Source organism: Mytilus trossulus, chromosome 3, assembly GCF_036588685.1.
Source record: "Mytilus trossulus isolate FHL-02 chromosome 3, PNRI_Mtr1.1.1.hap1, whole genome shotgun sequence".
NCBI lineage: Eukaryota > Metazoa > Mollusca > Bivalvia > Mytilida > Mytilidae > Mytilus > Mytilus trossulus.
In genome coordinates this window covers 74,313,504-74,334,038 of record NC_086375.1, presented here as the reverse complement: position 1 = coordinate 74,334,038, position 20,535 = coordinate 74,313,504, and the positions used below count along the sequence as shown (strand labels likewise).

The 20,535-nt window shown below is 30.5% G+C and overlaps 1 protein-coding gene across 2 annotated transcripts in view; it reads left to right on the top strand.

Moving 5' to 3' along the window:
- The window catches only part of LOC134712393 (Na(+)/H(+) exchanger beta-like), a 45,620-nt gene that overhangs the window by 20,096 nt on the left and 4,989 nt on the right, over positions 1-20,535 (top strand). The window contains exons 10-22 of one of the 2 annotated variants that reach the window (XM_063573892.1): positions 313-424; positions 5,092-5,173; positions 5,358-5,453; positions 9,119-9,240; positions 10,305-10,387; positions 10,944-11,078; positions 11,371-11,460; positions 12,086-12,151; positions 12,408-12,517; positions 15,463-15,525; positions 17,710-17,795; positions 18,916-19,004; positions 19,698-19,733. In XM_063573892.1, coding sequence (XP_063429962.1) covers positions 313-424; positions 5,092-5,173; positions 5,358-5,453; positions 9,119-9,240; positions 10,305-10,387; positions 10,944-11,078; positions 11,371-11,460; positions 12,086-12,151; positions 12,408-12,517; positions 15,463-15,525; positions 17,710-17,795; positions 18,916-19,004; positions 19,698-19,733 — 1,170 coding nt within the window. The remainder of the gene's footprint in view (positions 1-312; positions 425-5,091; positions 5,174-5,357; positions 5,454-9,118; positions 9,241-10,304; positions 10,388-10,943; positions 11,079-11,370; positions 11,461-12,085; positions 12,152-12,407; positions 12,518-15,462; positions 15,526-17,709; positions 17,796-18,915; positions 19,005-19,697; positions 19,734-20,535) is intronic. The other variant, XM_063573893.1, reaches the window with a different exon arrangement.

Sequence of the window (20,535 nt, the reverse complement as noted above, 5' to 3'; positions counted from 1 at the left end):
TATACATTTTCAGTATAATTGCATGCTAACTTTGGCAAATCCATGAAATTGATTATCACTAAACATACAAATAATCGTCAATCCATAAAAACTGGTACCCATAAAAATAAATGAATACATTTTTATATAAAGAACAACATTTTACAAGATTATTCTTTTTACCAGGTGAATTTGACAGTATTTTGCAATGACAATATCTGAAGAAGTAAAAGGTGAAGAGTATACATGTACATCAATGAACTTTGATTACAAAAAAATAATTGAAGTTCTATCACAATGAGCCTATGAATGTTTTAAATATTTGTTTTCCAGGTGTTACTAGGAATATTGAAATTTGTTGTTGTATGTGTTGGTGGTCTTTCAATAGGTGTGATATGTGGAATACTATCATCCATACTGACAAGGTTTACAGATAAAGTTAAAGGTAAGAGATCAAGAGTACGATAAATAATAATTATCATGATTAAGAGTAATTTCTCGCAATTTGATTGGCTGATATTGTCCTAATAAATTTCAGTACAATTTTTTACTGGGCCGTTTTTTACTACATCATTGAAATTAAAATTGTCTCCCTTATACCATTGACCTAATAAAAAAAGAGTTTGAGATGCTTTATAGCCCTTATATATTATAATTTTTCACAATTTTAGATTAGTTATTTTATCATATTTGGTTCATCATTTTCTAATAATTGAAATAGAATATTATAATTTGTAATATAACAAGTTCAGGATAAAGGAGTAGGGGCTTTAATGGCCTAAAATGGCCCCAGATTTACAAGATAATAAAAATTCTAACAGAGCAGATTTTTCTCCATAAATTATTAGAATATGAGTCAGTGATTTAAAAAAAATGTTTTTATCAAACAAAAAAAGGTTTAATGACGTCACAATGGTAGGTGCAAATGACGTCATAATTGGGAAAATAAGCAAAAATACAGAAATTTGGATGTATTTTCTTAATTTTTACTTCCGCACCATGCTTGCACCAATAAGAAATTTTTAAAATTTTGACAAGTTCATACATATCATACTTCAGATAAAAAATCTTTTTGGTGCAAGGTTGGTGGGATAGTTTATTTTATATTTTTCATAGCCAAGCAGAGCAATAAAAAGCTAAAATTTGCCGTCCAAATTGGACCTTTTCATCTGCCAAAGTTTAGTTTATACATATTCTTATGCCCATAGAAACTTATTTTTTGTTTATGAATGTAACGTGTATTCCTAATATTATTTCCGTAAGTATATCTAGTTAAATTTCTTTAGAAAATCCGAAAGCAATGAACTTCATGTGTAAGGGAGTCAATAACAACTTTGAGGACATTTTTTTTTTGAAATTATAATTATGAAATTCTGAAATTTTAGATAGACCTTCTTTATAAAAAAATCTGTACATTTCTTATGTTTCTGCATATTATCAATTCAAAATCTGGTGTTTGAATGGGCAATCCCTCTCTGGTAATAGGGTGGAACCCAGAGCATGATTTATGTTAGGAAAAAGGGGAGGGTGAATTTAAAAGATTATTTTGCTTTAATTTCCATAATTTGCGAGAAACCCGACATTTATTTTAAAAATGAAACAAATAATAATGTCACGTGATCGCGCACTGACCTCGCATGCTGCATCGCCCTTACAATTCACTAATACATGTACATAACCATTTTCATGCAAACATGCAACGTGAATGTGATTGGTTATCAAATAATACAAAAATAATGCATGAACCGTTGAAGAAAAAATTATTTCATCAAATAGATTGGATTTTCACTTTCGACACGAATAGGTCGAGTTGACATTCCTGTCATCGGAGATAGTATTTAGATAAATGGGATAAAACGGACCGTCAAAAAGGTCAAGAGAAGCACATCAGTAGAACCTTAACATAAATAAGTAAAACTTACCAAAATTTATCTAATTGATAACCTATAGAACTGAAATTTCATAAAAATACCGGTGAATAGTTTTGTTGATTATGATGATGCTGGTTAAATTGGCGCTAAATAAATATTCTTACTCCTATTGCTTCATGTAAAAAAAAATGTATAGAATTGAATTCGACTACAGTTCAGCATAAAAAAACATGAATATGCAAAAGCCAGGTAATATGTTAATGATAAAGTGTGTATAAATTTTCGTAAACGAAGTTACCCGTATACTTCACCAAGAATTACATTTGAGCGCAAAGTTCTGTATGTGTGATTTGGTTGGTTTATGTAACATTAGACTGGGATCCTGGCTCATCTTGACCTTACGACGCGCAACTAGATTGGGCCGGATCCCAGGCTAATGTAACATCGTAGAACTCAGGGTAACAGATTTTTTTGCGTTGCTATTAGATCATTGAGGCCATCTATTTTTATTGCGGGTTCCACATATTTAAATCGGAATTATAGAAAAAATGGAATGTTGTGAGCAGAATCAAAACAGAAATGATGAACACTGCAACATTTCCAGCAAAATATATATAGGATGGAGGATCTGTGTATTCACATTATTTGTAAAACTCTCCTTATTCATGTGAAGCGTGTGCTTTACATCGAGGCTTATTCTTTACATTGAGGCTTATTATGCTAATCAGTGACGCACAGTACTTCAACCAATCAGACAATGTTTATTTGGGGCATTCGATCGATTTTAACTCAGATTTTGGAATATTTCAATCGAAATTATAGAAAAGTGGAATGTTGTTAGTACATATAAAATAGAAAATGATGAATACTTTTAGCTAAAGATAATTTGGATGGGGGTTCTGTGTATTCACATTATTTTCACAACTCTCCTTACTGATGCCATATTTTGGAATTTCCATGACCTAAATGGTTCGCGGAAATTAATATTTTTATATATAGTATAGTAACTACCTATATTCTAATTGGATGTGTCATTGTTGGTAATGAACATAGAGAACAAGTTCTATAAAATTTTATGGTAAGTGAAAGGAAACGGCATAAGGTAGACTATCCATATATCCGTATATAGATGTATATATATGGATAATTGACCTTCCCATGCATAGAAACAAGTGCCTGAAGTCTGTAAGCATCCTACATGTCTGTAACCTTTTTAAAGGTTATGTTTTGAATAATTTTATAATCATGCGTAAAAATAAAGTGTAATTTTTAAATTTTTTATTGTTAAGCCCCATTTGTGGCCATTATGTTTTCTGGTCTGTGCGTCTGTTTGTCCGATTGTCCTTTTGTCTCGCTTCAGGTTTAAGATTTCTGTCAAGGTAGATGAATTTGACATCAGCCTCAGACTTCTTTTGAAGTAAGTTTTACTGTGTGTATTGTTGTGTGTTTGATTTTTCTTCTATGGCTAGAGGTTAAGGAAGAGAGGGTTTAAGATCTCAAAATAGCATGTTTAGGCCTGCTGATTTTTTTGCGCCTGTCCCAATTCAGGATTCCCAGACCTTTGTTAGCCTTGCGATTTGGGCATCCATGTACCGTTACTAAAGACACATTCTTGTTTTCAGCTTTTTTGACGTACATGAATAATGAATATTATTATGATAATCAAAGACCAAGTCATACGACACTAAGATTAGTGAAGGCGAAAAATAAACTATTGACAAGAACTACAATAAAACAAATGATATATATATAATGAATATAGAAAATTTTTAAGGATACAGATTTATTTGAGATAGTAGCATGTACCACGTTTGTAATGCTATATATATAATGATATGAATATAAATCTGGCATCTGTAAGATGAATTTCGAAAAAGTCAACTCTAACGATCCTCTACATATTTCAGAGGGAGTTTGGGTGGGGGTGGGGATGGGATGAACTTCAATACTTATTTGATAGGGGTGCCGCATTTTGTTACCTCACCCTGTTTTACATTTAAAAAAAATATTATATACCTTTTCGTCATATTGCGTATGAAAAAAAGTAACTTTTCCCATCTTGTTTTGGTTCATGTGGTTTTATGTAATAGAATAATGCTTAAGTGTCAAAAGTCAAAAAATGGTTGATAAAGACACAGCAGGAACACCAAACAAGTTGACAGTCAAAAAAGTTATGGGAACTTTATTGTCCTTATCATATACATGTATATCTGATAGTTTTCTCAACTTTTCACTTATTTTAAACTTAAAAAGGTGAACTATTCCAGAGGCACGTTCTATCACCTTATAAATAGGAGTGCCTCCTCCAACCCCTACCCCTACCTGAAACATATCTACTGTAATGGAAATACACTGACATTTAAAAACACCCTTTAATGCATGTGTCAGTATATATTTATTTTAGATAATTAATATTAAGATTTCTTAACGCTAAACATGTGTTCTTGGCTTTATATCATTCTTCTTGTCTCTGATAAGTGAGACCCCACCCAGCACTAGTTGCACAATCTATATACACCAGCAATAGCCGGTGTTTTGTTTTGTTTGTTGATGTTTCAATATTGCTTTTCCCCTCAATATTTACCTTGGAGTTTGTTTCTTTTTACAATTTGCATCTTAAATTGCCTTTCTGTTGCAACATATTTAAAATTAAATCTTGTAAAATAGAAAACGAATTGCGGTTGCCATGGGCACAGATGTGTTGCTAAGAAGAAACAACAGTGAATTTTACAAAAATGTGCATTCATTTGTGTTATATATAAATAGTGTACAAGTTTAAAGTTCACTACATGCTAAGCATGTTTAATTTCAAATATAGATATATTAAAGCTGTATGATAATCATATTTGATGAGTTTAACTCCTCCATTAAATTGGTTGCTAAGCAACAGAATAAACGAGCTAGACCCAAAATTCAATTATTTTCAGAAGGTCTATGGTTTACACTTACAACATGACAAGTTAAATGAAATTTGGGGGTGGGGCCAAAAATGGCCCTTATAGCCCCTAGTCCTTTGTTACAGTGAGCAATAGTTTTAATAAGAAATTTATCTGACTAGTCAACATGATGGTTTTGCTATCAGATTTGTTTTCAGGTACTATAGCCCTTGTCTTTCAAAATACTCAGTTTAGTTAAACATTAAATGTACCTGGAGCACTTGGGTAACTCTTATATTTTGTAATGAGGTTATTATACCTAAATCAAAGTTTTACCCCCCAAAAAAAATATTTATCTTTTTCAGTTGTTGAACCTGTAGCCATATTTGGTATGGCTTATTTAGCCTTTATTTTGGCAGAAATGTTCCATTTTTCAGGAATTATAAGGTAAGCTAGATTTCCTACAATATTTTCAAATTTTACTTTCTCAACTTTTATTGTTAAAGCTACTTTTTTAGACTGATTGGTTTTATTTGATGCATATCTGCCATACATGCAGATACTGAAGTTTATAAACACATTTGTATTTTGGGCATGATATGCTTGACTTTATATACCTCTATGTTTGTAGCATAATAGCCTGTGGTTTAATACAAGTAGCCTATGCCTTTAACAACCTAAACAGGAAGTCCTGTACAGCAATAAAATACTTTACCAGAGTTATGAGGTAATTATGTCATAGGATTATGTTGCATCAATATACTTCTCATCTTTATACTCTTTCTGAAAGCTTAGTCAGGCGGAAATAACAAAAAAATGGGACTCTTTGTTAGAGAAGGCAAAATGGCCAAGTTGTTAAATTTAAATGGTTTACATTTGTTTCTATGGGCTTCAAAAGTTTATTGAATGTGTTTAATTTAGGATTTATGCATTTTGGTATCCAGTTTTGGGACATTGTAAACTTTCGAATTATAGACAATTTCTTCCAAAATAGATGTGTGGTAGGTGCAAAAGCATGTTGATCTTTTCTGTACTTTAGGATGAATTTTACTGGAAAAAATAGTCAGAAGAAAAAGAAAAGAATAATCTTTTTCAAGTATTGATTTACATCTCTACTACTGAAGACATTTTTTTAATACCCAAAATGGGCAATAATTTCATCAAAAAGAGAAAATGGAGTACACCCTTTTATATTTAAACTGGTCTGAAATTTTTTAGTCTGCCCTTCCATGAAATATTTAATTTGGTGTACGTCTATCAACCATAGTAAATTATTTACAATAGATTGTATGACTAAATGGTGATGTATGTTTAATCTTTTCAATAGCAACTTAATTACAGCTTTTTAGTAGAAGTGGAGTGTCATAAACAGTTCATTTTAACCCAAATAAGAATCATAACATAAATCATGTTTTAATCCTAATTGCTTCTTATTAAAAACTATTTACTCTTTGTATTGTTTCAAATGACCTCTTAGGCTTGCAAGTAAATCATTATAAATTCCTCTTTTCTGTCATTTTGCACTCATCTCAGATAGTAAAATTTGACAGATGAAGGAATAAAATATGAGATGTTGTGTGATACTGGGTCATTTATAGTATCTGACATGTTCATATATTACTAGGAAATTCTATAAGAAAAAAAATAACGACATTATAGATCTTTAAAAAAGAACATTATAAAACATTGCAGTAAACTAGTTGATATAATTTGTAGTTGATTATTGAATTGCAGAATCTATGGAGGTAACTTGCATCACTGTGATTATTTTGATGAGAGTACACTGTAATCAGAATGTTATTTAACCCTGGTTAGCTACTAATATCATTGTTTAAGGTTTTGATTTTTATATTTTGTGATCACTAGTTATCTTGGGAAAAAAAATGCCATTGTTTTTTGTTTTTTTTTGCCTGCAACGAAAGGTCACAGAATGAGGGACATAGGTATTACAATGGAGCTGCATCAGCAGCGGTAGTGAAGACATAAACTTATTGTTTAAAGCTTTTTATCCCTGACTTAGTGTATTTCTAAGATTTTAATTGGTCAATGAACATTGTTACAAAACCCATAACCTGAGGTTGTTGCTAACACATATACCCTCAGATTTTCCTTTGTTCCATGGTTGTTCCTTTAGGAAATGGTGAATTCTGTAGATTATTCCTAATGTCTGAAATTAAATATTTAATCCACTAATGATTTTTATCTTGTTATGTCGATCATTTGCACTCATTTTAGTAAATACATTACTTGGCTGCTGCATTGTTAATGAACAGGACTACCGACCTAGCTATACAAATGACCAAGTTTGACGTCACACCGTCTATGATGTAACTCTCAGAACACCACATAATTATAAAAAGAGATGTGGTATAATTGCCAATGAGACAACTTTTCACAAGAGACCAAATGACACAGAAATTGACAACCAAAGTGTCTGTGTTTCAGATAATATAAGCAATAGGTTAAATAGTTGATGTATAGAATGATTCCATAGTGTAAATATTTTTCTGGCAGGGTTCATCCGACTTTGACTTCGTTTTATGGTTCAGTTGTCAATAATCAGTTTTGAGCTTATTGGTATGAATATTAGGTAATGTAGTATGCTTGCCAATGAGATAACTATATATCCACCAGAGTTAAATAGGAAGTGGCAGTTAGCAATTAAAGGCCACTGCAAGTGAGATATTTCAGCATGTATACTCTTGTTTAAAATATGCAAGAGCAAAAAATTGGTTTAGATGAGAATCTTATAGTGGTTCTTACAGGAATATCTTAGTGCAAGTTAAGATAGAAAACTTTATGATAGTGGTTTTTAATGACCTTCACTTCCAATGAAGGTCTTCAACAGTCAGTAAAACAGAAACTTAGAACATTTGTTTCGTACTTATCTGGTTTAACAATTCATTACAACATATTTGAGCCATATAAAAAGAGAATTTATGTATGCATGAGTTATGCATGTGTATTGCTTTTTACTTGCATTTCTATCTATATACATTAAGCTTGCATTTGGTCAACATATGTATTTTAGGTAAAGGTACCACTAATTAAGGTAAACTAAAGGACTAAGATTTTGTATGGTTTTCCAACCTTTGCTAGTTGACAGATAAGTGATTTACTAAAGGACTTAGATATTGTTCTTTTCTCAACTTTTGCTAGTTTACTAGTTAGTGTATACTAAAAGACTAAGTTATTGTATATTTTTTTTCCAACATTTGTGCGTTGACATAAGTTGTTTACTAAGGGACTTAGATATATATTGCTTTGCTAGTGAACTAATTTGTGGATAACCAAAGTACTTTATAGAAATAGAATGGTCTTCATATATATTTTCCTGTTAGTCAGTATCAAGGATGTATAATGAAAGGTAGAAAGAAACCTATAGTAAAATTGAGAAAGGAAATGGTGAATGTGTCAAAGCGACAACCACCCGACCATAGAGCTGACAACAGCTGAAGGCAACCAATGGGTATTCAATGTAGCGAGAATTCCACTTTTTGTTATCTATAGTTTGAGATAAGAGTTATTGTCATTGCTGTTGTTTTGCATACATAATGTTGTGCTTTCCTGTTTTGATTAAGATTTTTCTGTACAAAGTTTGTTGTGGGTAGTGTAAGGTTTCATGTCAGCATACAGGTTGTTTCTTCTTATGGTGGTACAAAGCTTTATTAAAGTTTCATTTGACATTAGTTTCATCTTGAAATTATGACCTAATGAATATTGGTTCTTATTGGTTTCTGTGACTGAAACTCAGTTGGCTAGAATTACATATAGAATTTGGAACATGTTCAAGACGGGAGAAGATATTAAAATACAGTATGGGTATTGAAGACCCAATCAACAATTATTGCTTTATATTGACATAGTTTAGATTACTGCAGAGCATTTTGTACCTTACTTGTTATCAATAACTACCATCATTATTTAATACAGTTTTTATTAATCGTTTGTTTGTTCATATATTTTTGTTATCCGATTGTAATTGGAGAAATGAAATAAATATTCCAGTCTTTTAAAAACTGAAAATAGGGAATTTTGCCAGATTTGCTCTGACAGTTTAATATTCGAGAAAAAGTGATGGTGTTTTAATAACTGCAGAATATTTTCTTTATATGGTATTCAGCGCTTTTATTCTTATCTCTTCATATAGTACAATTCCTGTGTTTCGATGTCAGATTTTCAAAAAAAGTAACTATCATGTTAACATTACACCTATATCTACATAAAAATAAATGTATAAACATGTGAATTTTATTTTATATCTGTGTATTTATTTGTGACACATGCATCAACTAAGAAAAGCTTATACATTTTATTAGAAGCAGTAAAAATTATTGGAAAATCTTGAATAATTGCAGTGTTTTATTTAATATAATAATTTTATCATTACAGCTCAACGACAGAAATTATTATTTTTATGTTCCTTGGATTGTTGTTAGTGAGAGATAACCATCGATGGGAGACAGGGTTTATTTTGTGGACATTGTTTCTTTGTATAATTGTACGATTCTTTTGTAAGTATAAACATTTTAATGATATTGGCATCTGCAAGGTCTTTGTGTAGTTTAAATAGTAATTAGATAATTCTAGTTCTTATAAGAATAAAGAGATATGGAATGAATGCCAGTAAGACAACTATCCACCAAAGTTCGAAAGAAGTGGATGTAGGCATTTATAGGCAGCTGTACAGCCTTTAACAATGAGAAAAAACCATTTCCTATAGTAAGCTATAAAAATGTAAACAGTTCAAACAAGAAAACTAAAAGCCTAATTTTCAACAACAAAAATTACAAAACAAACAAATATGGACCATATGGTAGACATGAACCAATAACAACCATTAAACTACAGGCTCCTAAAGAATGGGGCATATTGAATATTTTTGCCAGAGCTCACCAAATATAAGAACAAACTGTAAAAATCAAATGTCTCAACTCAAAACATCTTAGCCAGGTGATACCTTTCTTTACCAGCTGAATGTTTTTTTATAACCAAGTGTTGTTCATTTGATCCTAGGTCTGCCTTGGTCAAAATTCTATTATGATTTCAGATTTTCTTGCCTTCTTCGAAATTGCTAGTATGACCTTATTATGAAAAGACAAACATGCCTGATGATGTCTTATAGAAAAAACCACATGTTTCTGAAAAAGAAGAAAGATAAAGTTTGCCTTCATATCATGTCTAACAATCAGTTAAGAAACAGATTCTATGTGCAAATCTTGTGAAATGTGATATTTCTAAAATCTTGACCATTGAATTATAAATTTAAAAGTTTAGCTTGATATTAAGAGATTTTGACGTAAAAGTATACATAGTTTGTAGCTTCCTTTGTATCCATCATCTAAAATTTGATTGTAGTAAAATGATAATCTTGTCCAAGACAGTATGAAATCAATAAATATTCACTAACATACAAATCTAAAAATAAAGTTTTATATAGGGAAAAAGCAGAAAAAAATTACTAGTAGCATGCATAACAACAGACCAAAATGAGCGTTCAATATATGAAAAATACTCCTTAGATATCATTTCAACTATAATATACTGGACATATTTTCATATAAGTCTTTTTTTCCAGATACATATTTATTTTCACTAGCCATAAATAAATTTGACCGTTCAAGAGTTAGAAGAATTACGTTAGATGAAATGTTTATCATGGTAAGATTGTGTTTATTTTAACTAGTGTATGTTTTTATGATCATTGTTATTCCATAAATAATAATCTTTGGCTTGTATAATGTTTTCAACATATCTGTTTTTCTTTATTTAGTCTTTAGATACTTATTTCTTAGGTCACTATACTTTATTCTTTAGCAAAATGTTTTATGCACTTTCACTGTTCTTAAGTTATGTCCCTTTATAACTGAAAAAATAGATGAATATGTTGTGTCCTGATTCTAACTGAACTTTGCCTCAACCAAATGTTATAAAACTTATACACATTGCTTATTACAACCAAACATAGATCAAGTGAAAAATTGGGATGTTGCTTTCACCATTCTGGAGTTATGTCCCCTTACAAATGGAAAAGTTATCGAATTTACTGTTTCATTGCTCTTATTTTCTCTTTCCACATCAAAATGTTATGAAACTTATACATACACAATAATTAATACCATCAAACATTTATTATTGCTTATATTCATTCAGTAGGATTTTACAATGATATAGCAAACTTTGCGAATAATTTTGAATATATTAATTTTAATTACAGAGTTATGGAGGCTTGAGGGGTGCAGTGTGTTTTTCACTTGTTGCCTTATTAAAACCAGAGGACTTTCCAACGGAAACCAAAAATCTTTTTGTTACAACCACTCTCACTGTGATCTTGTTCTCAGTATTTGTTCAGGTAAGTCTCCATTACAGGTAATAAAAAAATAAGAAGATATGGTATGATTGCCAATGAGACAACTATCCACCAAAGTTTTAATGAAGTGGATGTAAGCAATTAAAGGTCTTCAACAATTAGAAAATAACCATACTGCATAGTTGGATATAAAAGGTCCAACCATGAACAATATGAAACAATTCATTTTGAAATCTAACCACCTAATTTATAATTAAACAATTTACGAAAAACAAATATGACAAACATAAAGTTTCCACTACATCTCACTGATTGTCATTTTTATGTACTTCAGGGTGCCACAATCAAACCACTGGTGAACAAATTAAGAGTTAAACTTGCTACCTATGTTGAGCCTAAAATGTATGATGAGTTGAATTGTAAGGTATGTATACTGACAAAATGTTTATCTTATAGAAGAATGATTACTGTATATTTGTAAGGACTGGTCATATAGAAGTATATTGCTAAAGTTAAAAAAAACCAGATTGAATAATACAGATTTGTTCATCATGAACTTCAGAGGAAATGCAGCATTTGTAATTTCGTTTATCTTCTTGATATAAAAATAAGGTTATGTGGTATGATTTCCAATAAGACAACTCTCCACAAGAGGTACAATAACTGAATAAAGCAGAGTAAGAAATCTTTAAAAACTATTGATCAACTGGACAAAATGGCTTAGTAAAACAAAAGGGACATCTGGTACATATCTATGCAGTTACAAATCATAGTGAAATGATTCATGGTTAGCATGCTCATAATGAAAAGTAATAAAGTTTGTACAATATTTGATCACATTACATTACAGACAACACAAAAAATGTGTACACATTGCAAGAATGTTAAGATCAGTAAATAATCAATGTCTAATTTTTAAATCAAATAGTTTCTTTAACAATATGAAAAGAACTAGATTCTGGAATAATCTATTGAGAACTGACCATAAGTATGTTATTTGTATGAAGTAGATTAGTTCTCATTGTTATGTCATCTCTAATGTATTTTAGGTAACAGATCATATGATGGCAGGAATGGAAGAGGTAGTCGGACATGAAGGCAACTTTTATTTAATGGTAAACACAATTTACTACATTCCTTGTTCATAAATGTCTAATGTATGGAAAATAAAAATAATTTAGAAGATGATAGGTCTTAAAATATATTGATTACTAGCTGCAATCAGAAATATGTATATACATATATGATTGTTGAATATTAGATGATTAATCTGAAGTTATGCTAGGGGTTGGGAAATCAACAATTTCACTTAGAAAGTAAGTGGGGAGGGTACATTTGAGGTGAATGATAACTATGTGTTTAATTTTTCAGGAAAAAATGAAAAGATTTCAAGATTTATATTTACGGAAGTATTTACTAAATGATCCTGAAGGTTTTGATCAATCAGAGTTATTACAGTATTATGAGAAATTAGTCATGAAGTAAGTACTATATGCTTAATAACAATATTTTGTATTTTGAATTTGTAATCATTCCAAGGTATGAATGTCTGTCACATATGTTAAGTTTCCAAGATAAGGCCAGATTATTAGGTGCTTTTCTGATTAGGTCAGTTTCTCATATACCTTAAGTAATAAATCATTAATATGTGGTGTATGAATTGATTGTAAGGTGAACTTGGTAAATATACCATTTGAAAGGACTCATCTGACCTTAACCTTAAATGCTCATAGTTCATAGGTCAACAATAAGTTTAGGTGTAATACCACCATTGATTTTCCCCTATTAGTCTTTGTTAAATTTGCACTTTTCAAAAAATTGTGTAGAATTTATTTTTGTTTCAAATAAAGAAATACTTCACATTAGTATAGTTTTATCCTGTCCAGTTCTATAGAAAAAGTTTCACATAACATTTCATTGCATATAAGAAAATAACCATCATTGGAAATTAACCAATCAAATTTCTCCCCTTATTCTATCTGTGTACAAGGTTTAGTCACCATGTAACCTCAAGATTACAAAATTTTCTATATAAATCACAAATAAAAAATAATGGTGTTTTGAAATACCCAAGACATATGTTTATGACTCAGAAATAGTTTTACTGCAATAAAATGTATGATTAATTACCTGCAACGGTCAAATTCAAGGGAATATTTTTTTAGACCTACTTTCGTATGCAACCGGATGTGACGTACCATGATTTGGTGGTATTACACCTAAAGAAGACCTTTTTGTTCAATAAACTGAATGTGACTTTTTCCATTTTTAAAACTGATTATTTCAAGCATTTCTGTCAAGTTTTGTCATAATCAGTTCAATAGTTTGAGAAAAATCTAGTATATTGAAAGACGACATCTACAGCGATTCAAGGAAAATTTCTTCGACAAATCCAAACCAAGCCGCATCAAGATAGAATAGAGTGTGGACCAATAAATGATCAAATATCTATCTTATCTGCCTACAAACAGTTGAAAATGATACACAAGATGAATTTAGGAAGATAAAATACCACTAATAAACCTCTTTGTATACTTTATAAGGTCTCTTTGGGTCAAGTTATACCTCTCATTTCCTCAAAATTTTAACTTTTCAGGCCAATAAATAAAAATAATGGGGTAACTTTCACTCATTTATGGTATAAATGTTATAAGAAATGAGTAATTGAAGCATTTTAGCAGAATGAACAATCCATATAAAAGTTTACTGTCTCCAAGGAGGTTTCAATAAGTCCTTACGTAAAAATTTAATTTACGCCGCATTCCAAAGAGGGACATAAAAGGCTTCTCTTTTAGTGAATAACTTGTCGTTACAACATTAAAAATAATTTCATCTACTTATAACTATATATTTATTTTAGTATTACCCAGGGAAATGTTATATCATAGCAAAATATAAGAAATAAGGAGAAAAAGCCCACCCCCTCCAAAGAAATAAATATATGCACTTAGTATGGCTTGTTCTGTCAACTGAATATTCATGGTACAGTCCTATTTCAAGACAATTTTCTCATAAAATGTGATTTAGAGACTCAATCCACTCAGAATATTTCATTTTTTGTATTATTTCACTTAAATAGCAAGAAATTTTAACACATGATATTACTCACAAGGCCGTAGGTGCATGTACAGCTTCCCATATTAGGTGTAATACCACCATTGATTTTCCCCTATTAGTCTTTGTTAAATTTGCACTTTTCAAAAAATTGTATAGAATTTATCTTTGTTTCAAATAAAGAAATACTTCACATTAGTTAAGTTTTATCCTGTCCAGTTCTGTAGAAAAAGTTTCACATAACATTTCATTGCATATAAGAAAATAACCATCATTGGAAATTAACCAATCAAATTTCTCCCCTTATTCTATCTGTGTACAAGGTTTAGTCACCATGTAACCTTAAGATTTCAAAATTTTCTATTTAAATCACAAATAAAAAATAATGGTGTTTTGAAATACCCAAGACATATGTTTATGACTCAGAAATAGTTTTACTGCAATAAAATGTAGGATTAATTACCTACAACGGTCAAATTCAAGGGAATATTTTTTTAGACCTACTTTAGTATGCAACTGGATGTGACGTACCATGATTTGGTGGTATTACACCTTTATGTAATAACATTAGTAGGATTTAATATTGTAGTTTAGCAACATGAATTTCTACCAGGTGAGTTATTGTACCATGTGCTTTCTTGTTTTAAATATGTTTGAGTGGAATTCTTTGTTGGATGTAGAAAATCTGTGCATTGAAGCAAGCATATGGAGGTTAACATCCATAAATGTTCTTATATTTTTATGTTGTTTGGTTGCTCTTCTATGGACATGTTTTACTAAACTTGCTGTTTCTCCTCTAGTACTGATTGTTACAGAGTCTGAATAATATATCCTAGTTAGGTGACATGTCTTTTTGCTGACAGTTACCTTGTGAACATGCATATTCAAAATTCTGCTCCAAGTATTGATGTAGTTCAAGACAGGGTTCATTTTCATATCACATTTGTGATGTTTGCCTTTGGATGTTAAACTTCAAACCATCATCATCATTTTCACCATACTATATAATTCCTTAAAATTATTTTTTTAGGTTTACAGATAAAATCTAGGATATGTGATATAAAAAACCAGCTCATTTTCTGAACAGCAAATGATATTTCTATGATTTCGGCAGAAAATGTTGGATACAATTAAAAGATTTCATTTTGTTATATATTTTCATTACCTTAGCTGGCTCAACTTTTTGTAATTTTGGGTCCTCAATGCTTTTCAACTTTGTACTTGTTTGGCTTTATAACTATTTTGAACTGAGCCTCACTGATGAGTCTTATGTAGAAGAAATGGGCATCTGACATATTAAATTATCAGACTGGTACCTTTGATAGCTATTTTATTAACATAAACTGACATTTTAATTTATTTATTATTTCAGAGAGCATTACAGAAATCTTCATCTATGTGGTGCCACAAATATGCCAGATAAATCAGAGGATATGTAAGTTGTATTTTGAGAAACAACTAGAAAAATTTCCATCAATTTCAAAGTTAAACTTTAACATGTCCCCTCTGCTTTAGGGTATATGCCTAAAAAAAAATTTGCTTTGATTCAAAACCAACATGGTATTGTTTTTAAATATAGAAAAAAAAAATATTTCAAAGAAAATAATTCCTTTAAACAATTCTGAAAAAAAGTTTCAAAAAACATTTCCATCAAACTTATAAATGATACATATATGATAGTTATTTTTATTGTCGAGCCTGCAACTTTTGTTGCAGAAAGCGTGACATAGGGATAGTGATCTGGCGGCGGCGGCTACGGCGGTGGCTACGGCGGCGTTAGCTAACTTTTTTAAAGCTTTATATTTTAGAAGGTGGAAAACCTGGATGCTTCATACTTTGTATATAGATGCCTCATGTTACGAAGTTTCCGTCAGTCACATGTCAAATGTCCTTGACCTCATTTTCATGGTTCAGTGACCACTTGAAAAAAAAGTTCAGATTTTTTGTAATGTTGAATTCTCTCTTATTATAAGTAATAGGATAATTATATTTGGTATGTGCGTACCTTGCAAGGTCCTCATGCCCGTCAGACAGTTTTCACTTGACCTCAACCTCATTTCATGGATCAGTGAACAAGGTTAAGTTTTGGTGGTCAAGTCCATATCTCAGATACTATAAGCAATAGGGCTTGTATATTCGACATATGGAAGGACTGTAAGGTGTACATGTCCAACTGGCAGGTGTCATCTGACCTTGACCTCATTTTCATGGTTCAGTGGTTATAGTTAAGTTTTTGTGTTTTGGTCTGTTTTTCTCATACTTTATGCAATAGATCTACTATATTTGTTGTATGGAATGATTGTAAGGTGTTCATGTCTAGCGGGCAGATGTCATCTGACCTTGACCTCATTTTCATGGTCGAGTGGTTATAGTTAGGTTTTTGTGTTTTGGTCTGTTTTTCTCATATTTTATGCAATAGATCTACTATATTTGTTGTATGGATTGATCGTAAGGTGTACATGTCTAGCGGGCAGATGTCATCTGACCTTGACCTCATTTTCATGGTTGAGTGGTCAAAGTTAAGTTTTTGAGTTTTGGTCTTTTTATCTGATACTATATGCCATAGCTCAGCTATATTTGGTGTATGGAAATATTTTATGATCTATATGACCTCGACATCAAATTCACGGTTCATTGCTCAGTGTTAAATTTTTGTGTTTTGGTCTATTTTTCTTAAACTATAAGTAATAGGTCTACTATATTTGTTGTATGTAAGCATTGTTAGCTGTACATGTCTGCCTGGCATGGTTTATCTGACCTTGACTTCATTTTCATGGTTCATTGGTCTTTGTTTAGTTATCTTGGTTTATGTTAAGTTTATGTGACAGTTTTTAATAAAGCCTTGTACTTAGGACTATTAACATCATATCAATGATTAGTAAAGAAGGCTAGACATTTCAGCGTGTGCACTCTTGTTTGTGTTAAAATAAGTTAATTCATTGTTGTGTATATTCTGTCATAACTTTCAAAAATAAGAAAAAAACAAAACATATAATTCAGTAGCAAACTACTTCATACAACCTAACCAATCCAATTTAAATATCACATCAATATAAAAAGTATTTATCAAAGAAACTTGCCACAATAAAATTAAAGAAGGATTCTGGATTAAAAAAAAAAAAAAAATTGGAGCTGAACGAACTGAAACTGTATACACATGTTATCAGATGGAGAAAAAAAAGTAGGAAAAAGGAAAAAGCACTTCAAATAAACATCAAAGATGTTATTTTGATGTACCAGTTATGTATCAAACCTATATTATTGTTTTAATGTCGGAATTCAATTGGGGTGAAGAAAGCTGTAATGGCCAAAATGTATGGAACCTTGTGTTATAGTTTTTATTATATATATATATCAAATGTCTAGATATTAGTCAACAAATTTCTTCTGACAGCGCTGGATCATTAATATCAGTTTCAAGAAATTTTGGATAATAGATAAACTTCATCAGTGATGTTAAATACATATTGTTAATTCATTCTGATATTTCTAAATCTTGAAATGTATACAAATTAAAAAACGAAACCATGCTTGTATAATTCTCAAATTTCAAAGTTGACCCATACTGATAAATCCAAAGGTTGAACGTTATTAATGCATTTCTAACTTTTCACACCAGGCGTAAAATAGATAGTTCTGCCATGTTACTGAAGTTAGCCAGTGGCACAGATGCCGAGGAGCCTCAAGAGGAAGAGGAAGAAACAGGTAAATATGTCAATCAAATAATAACTGACAGTACAATGCCAAGGTCATCAATAACTCACTGACAGTTAGTGTAGAATGAAAAAGATATCAATTATAATTCACTGACAGTTAGTGTAGAATGGCAAAGATATCAATTATAATTCACTGACAGTTTGTGTAGAATGACAAAGATATCAATTATAATTCACTGACAGTTAGTGTATAATGGCAAAGATATCAATTATAATTCACTGACAGTTAGTGTAGAATGACAAAGATATCAATTATAATTCACTGACAGTTAGTGTAGAATGGCAAAGATATCAATTATAATTCACTGACAGTTAGTGTAGAATGACAAAGATATCAATTATAATTCACTGACAGTTAGTGTAGAATGACAAAGATATCAATTATATTTCACTGACAGTTATTGTAGAATGCCAAAGATATCACTTCTAATCCACTGACAGTTATTGTAAAATGCCAAAGATATCACTTCTAATTCACTGACAGTTATTGTAGAATGCCAAAGATATCACTTCTAATTCACTGACAGTTATTGTAAAATGCCAAAGATATCACTTCTAATTCACTGACAGTTATTGTAGAATGCCAAAGATATCACTTCTAATTCACTGACAGTTATTGTAAAATGCCAAAGATATCATTTTTAATTCACTGACAGTAATTGTAAATCCCACAATATTTCTTCTTATTCACTGACTGTTATTGTAGAATGCCAACGATAGCATTTTAATATTCACTGACAGTTATTGAAGAATGCCTATAGCTAACATATAAAAAATTTACTGACGGTTATTTGTGTTGGCCACTAATATATCAGTTATTTTAGTAGGCCACATTTATGAATAATTCACTGACAGTTATTTTTGTTGGCCACATATATATGTATATCAGTTATTCACTGAAAGTTATTTATGTTGGCCACCTATATTAATGATTTACTAACAGTTATTTTAGCAGGCCATATTTGTCAATAATTCACTGACAGTTATATAAGTACTAGGCCCTGATATTAAAAAAAGGACACACCTATCAATATTCTTTCAGGCGTAGTACTAACTTTTGTTATACTTTTAGGTGTCCTATTTTAATTGGTTATATTATATAATTTTAGGTGTAAGACTTAGAATAAAATCCAACGATTCACCAACTCCATCAGATTTAAGAAAACTACTGGAATCACATGCTACTCATAGTAGAATGGTAAATATTGCATATCATAATTGAATAATTTTTTATGAATATAACTTCATGAACAATGAAAATCATTTATTACTGAAAAACAAAAATTCTTTAGTTGATTAGTGTTTAATGCCAGTTTCAGCAATTTTTTTCTATTTCATGGGAATGGATGGAGAAAGCCAGTGTCAGGAGAAAATCATCAACCTTTGATAGGAAAACTGACAGTCCTATTCAATTAAGATTAGAGACAAGTTCACCTGCCATTTGCAGGATATGAACTCACAACATTAATCTCAGTGTTGACTAGCTTATGATACTGGAGTTACTTAGACTACTGTCACTGAGGCCAAAAATGAATTTACATTGTGCAGTTAAATAAACTTCTGCTGCATTTTATATTATTAGTTTTTGGAACTTTAAAATCCAGCTGAATATCAGGTTCCGAACCTTGGAAAGGCATTTTGCTATTTCAGTGCAATATTTGAAGTAGAAAAGGTGAATTAAGGATATGATATCATTCTGAAATCTCACATTTATAAAGGAGTGTGTAGAGTTATAAAATAGTATACCATTATAGGAAAGATCACTGAGAAAGTAAAAAAAACCAATTATATTATGAAAATTTGTGGGGCTCCATTTAGTAAATGATTTTATATACTAAATGAAAGTACAATTATAATAATTTGTCTGATTTATGAATTTCTTAATTTCAAGCCAAAAATTGAAGTAGGCCAGAGATTTTGTTCAGCGGTAAGATCGTTCTCCCCCTTATTGCTATATTTGCATGATTGTATGTGTTTAATTCTATTTAAAATTTTACTTTTTTGCAGATGAATGATGAATATTTTCAATATCTATCTCATGAAGAATATAGCTCTCTTTGTTGTTAATCTAGTGGCTATTTCTTTATTTCGTGCTACAATATACATCCATAATTATTTTTTGAACAAAATATTATATTTTCTTCTTAAATTTTGCTACAATCTTAGAACAAGTATTTTATGTTGTTAAAAAGACAACTGTCCCATTCCTTTATGAAAAATTATACGCATTTAGTTATATTTTTTTATTATTTCAGAATAAGGAAAAACTGTTTTTTCAACCACATTTTGTAAATATGATTGAATATTTCAACTAACCCTTAAATGGTTTGATGAGATGCTTTTAATCTAAATAAGCCAAATAAATAATTGATTAAAAATGCTTACATTTTCTCAATGTGTTTTATCTTGCATTTACAAAAAAAGCTCTTGCTTACACCATTTTAATATCATAAATGTGACTAACTACAGGTACTCTCCTGTATGAAGTTAATATGCTCAACATACTGCAGGTCTATTGTGTTTGCCTTGTACATCATGTATCTTCTTGCAAATGAGATGATACTAAATATCAACATATTGCAGTATCATGGTAATTGAGCTTATTCATTTGAAATGATGACTATTTCAAATATACTTTTATTTTGCTTTTTGTGTTGTTATAAAAGAACGTTTTGTTTTATTTTACATAATATTCGAACAAAGAATAATGCTCTTCATGCTTTGTCATC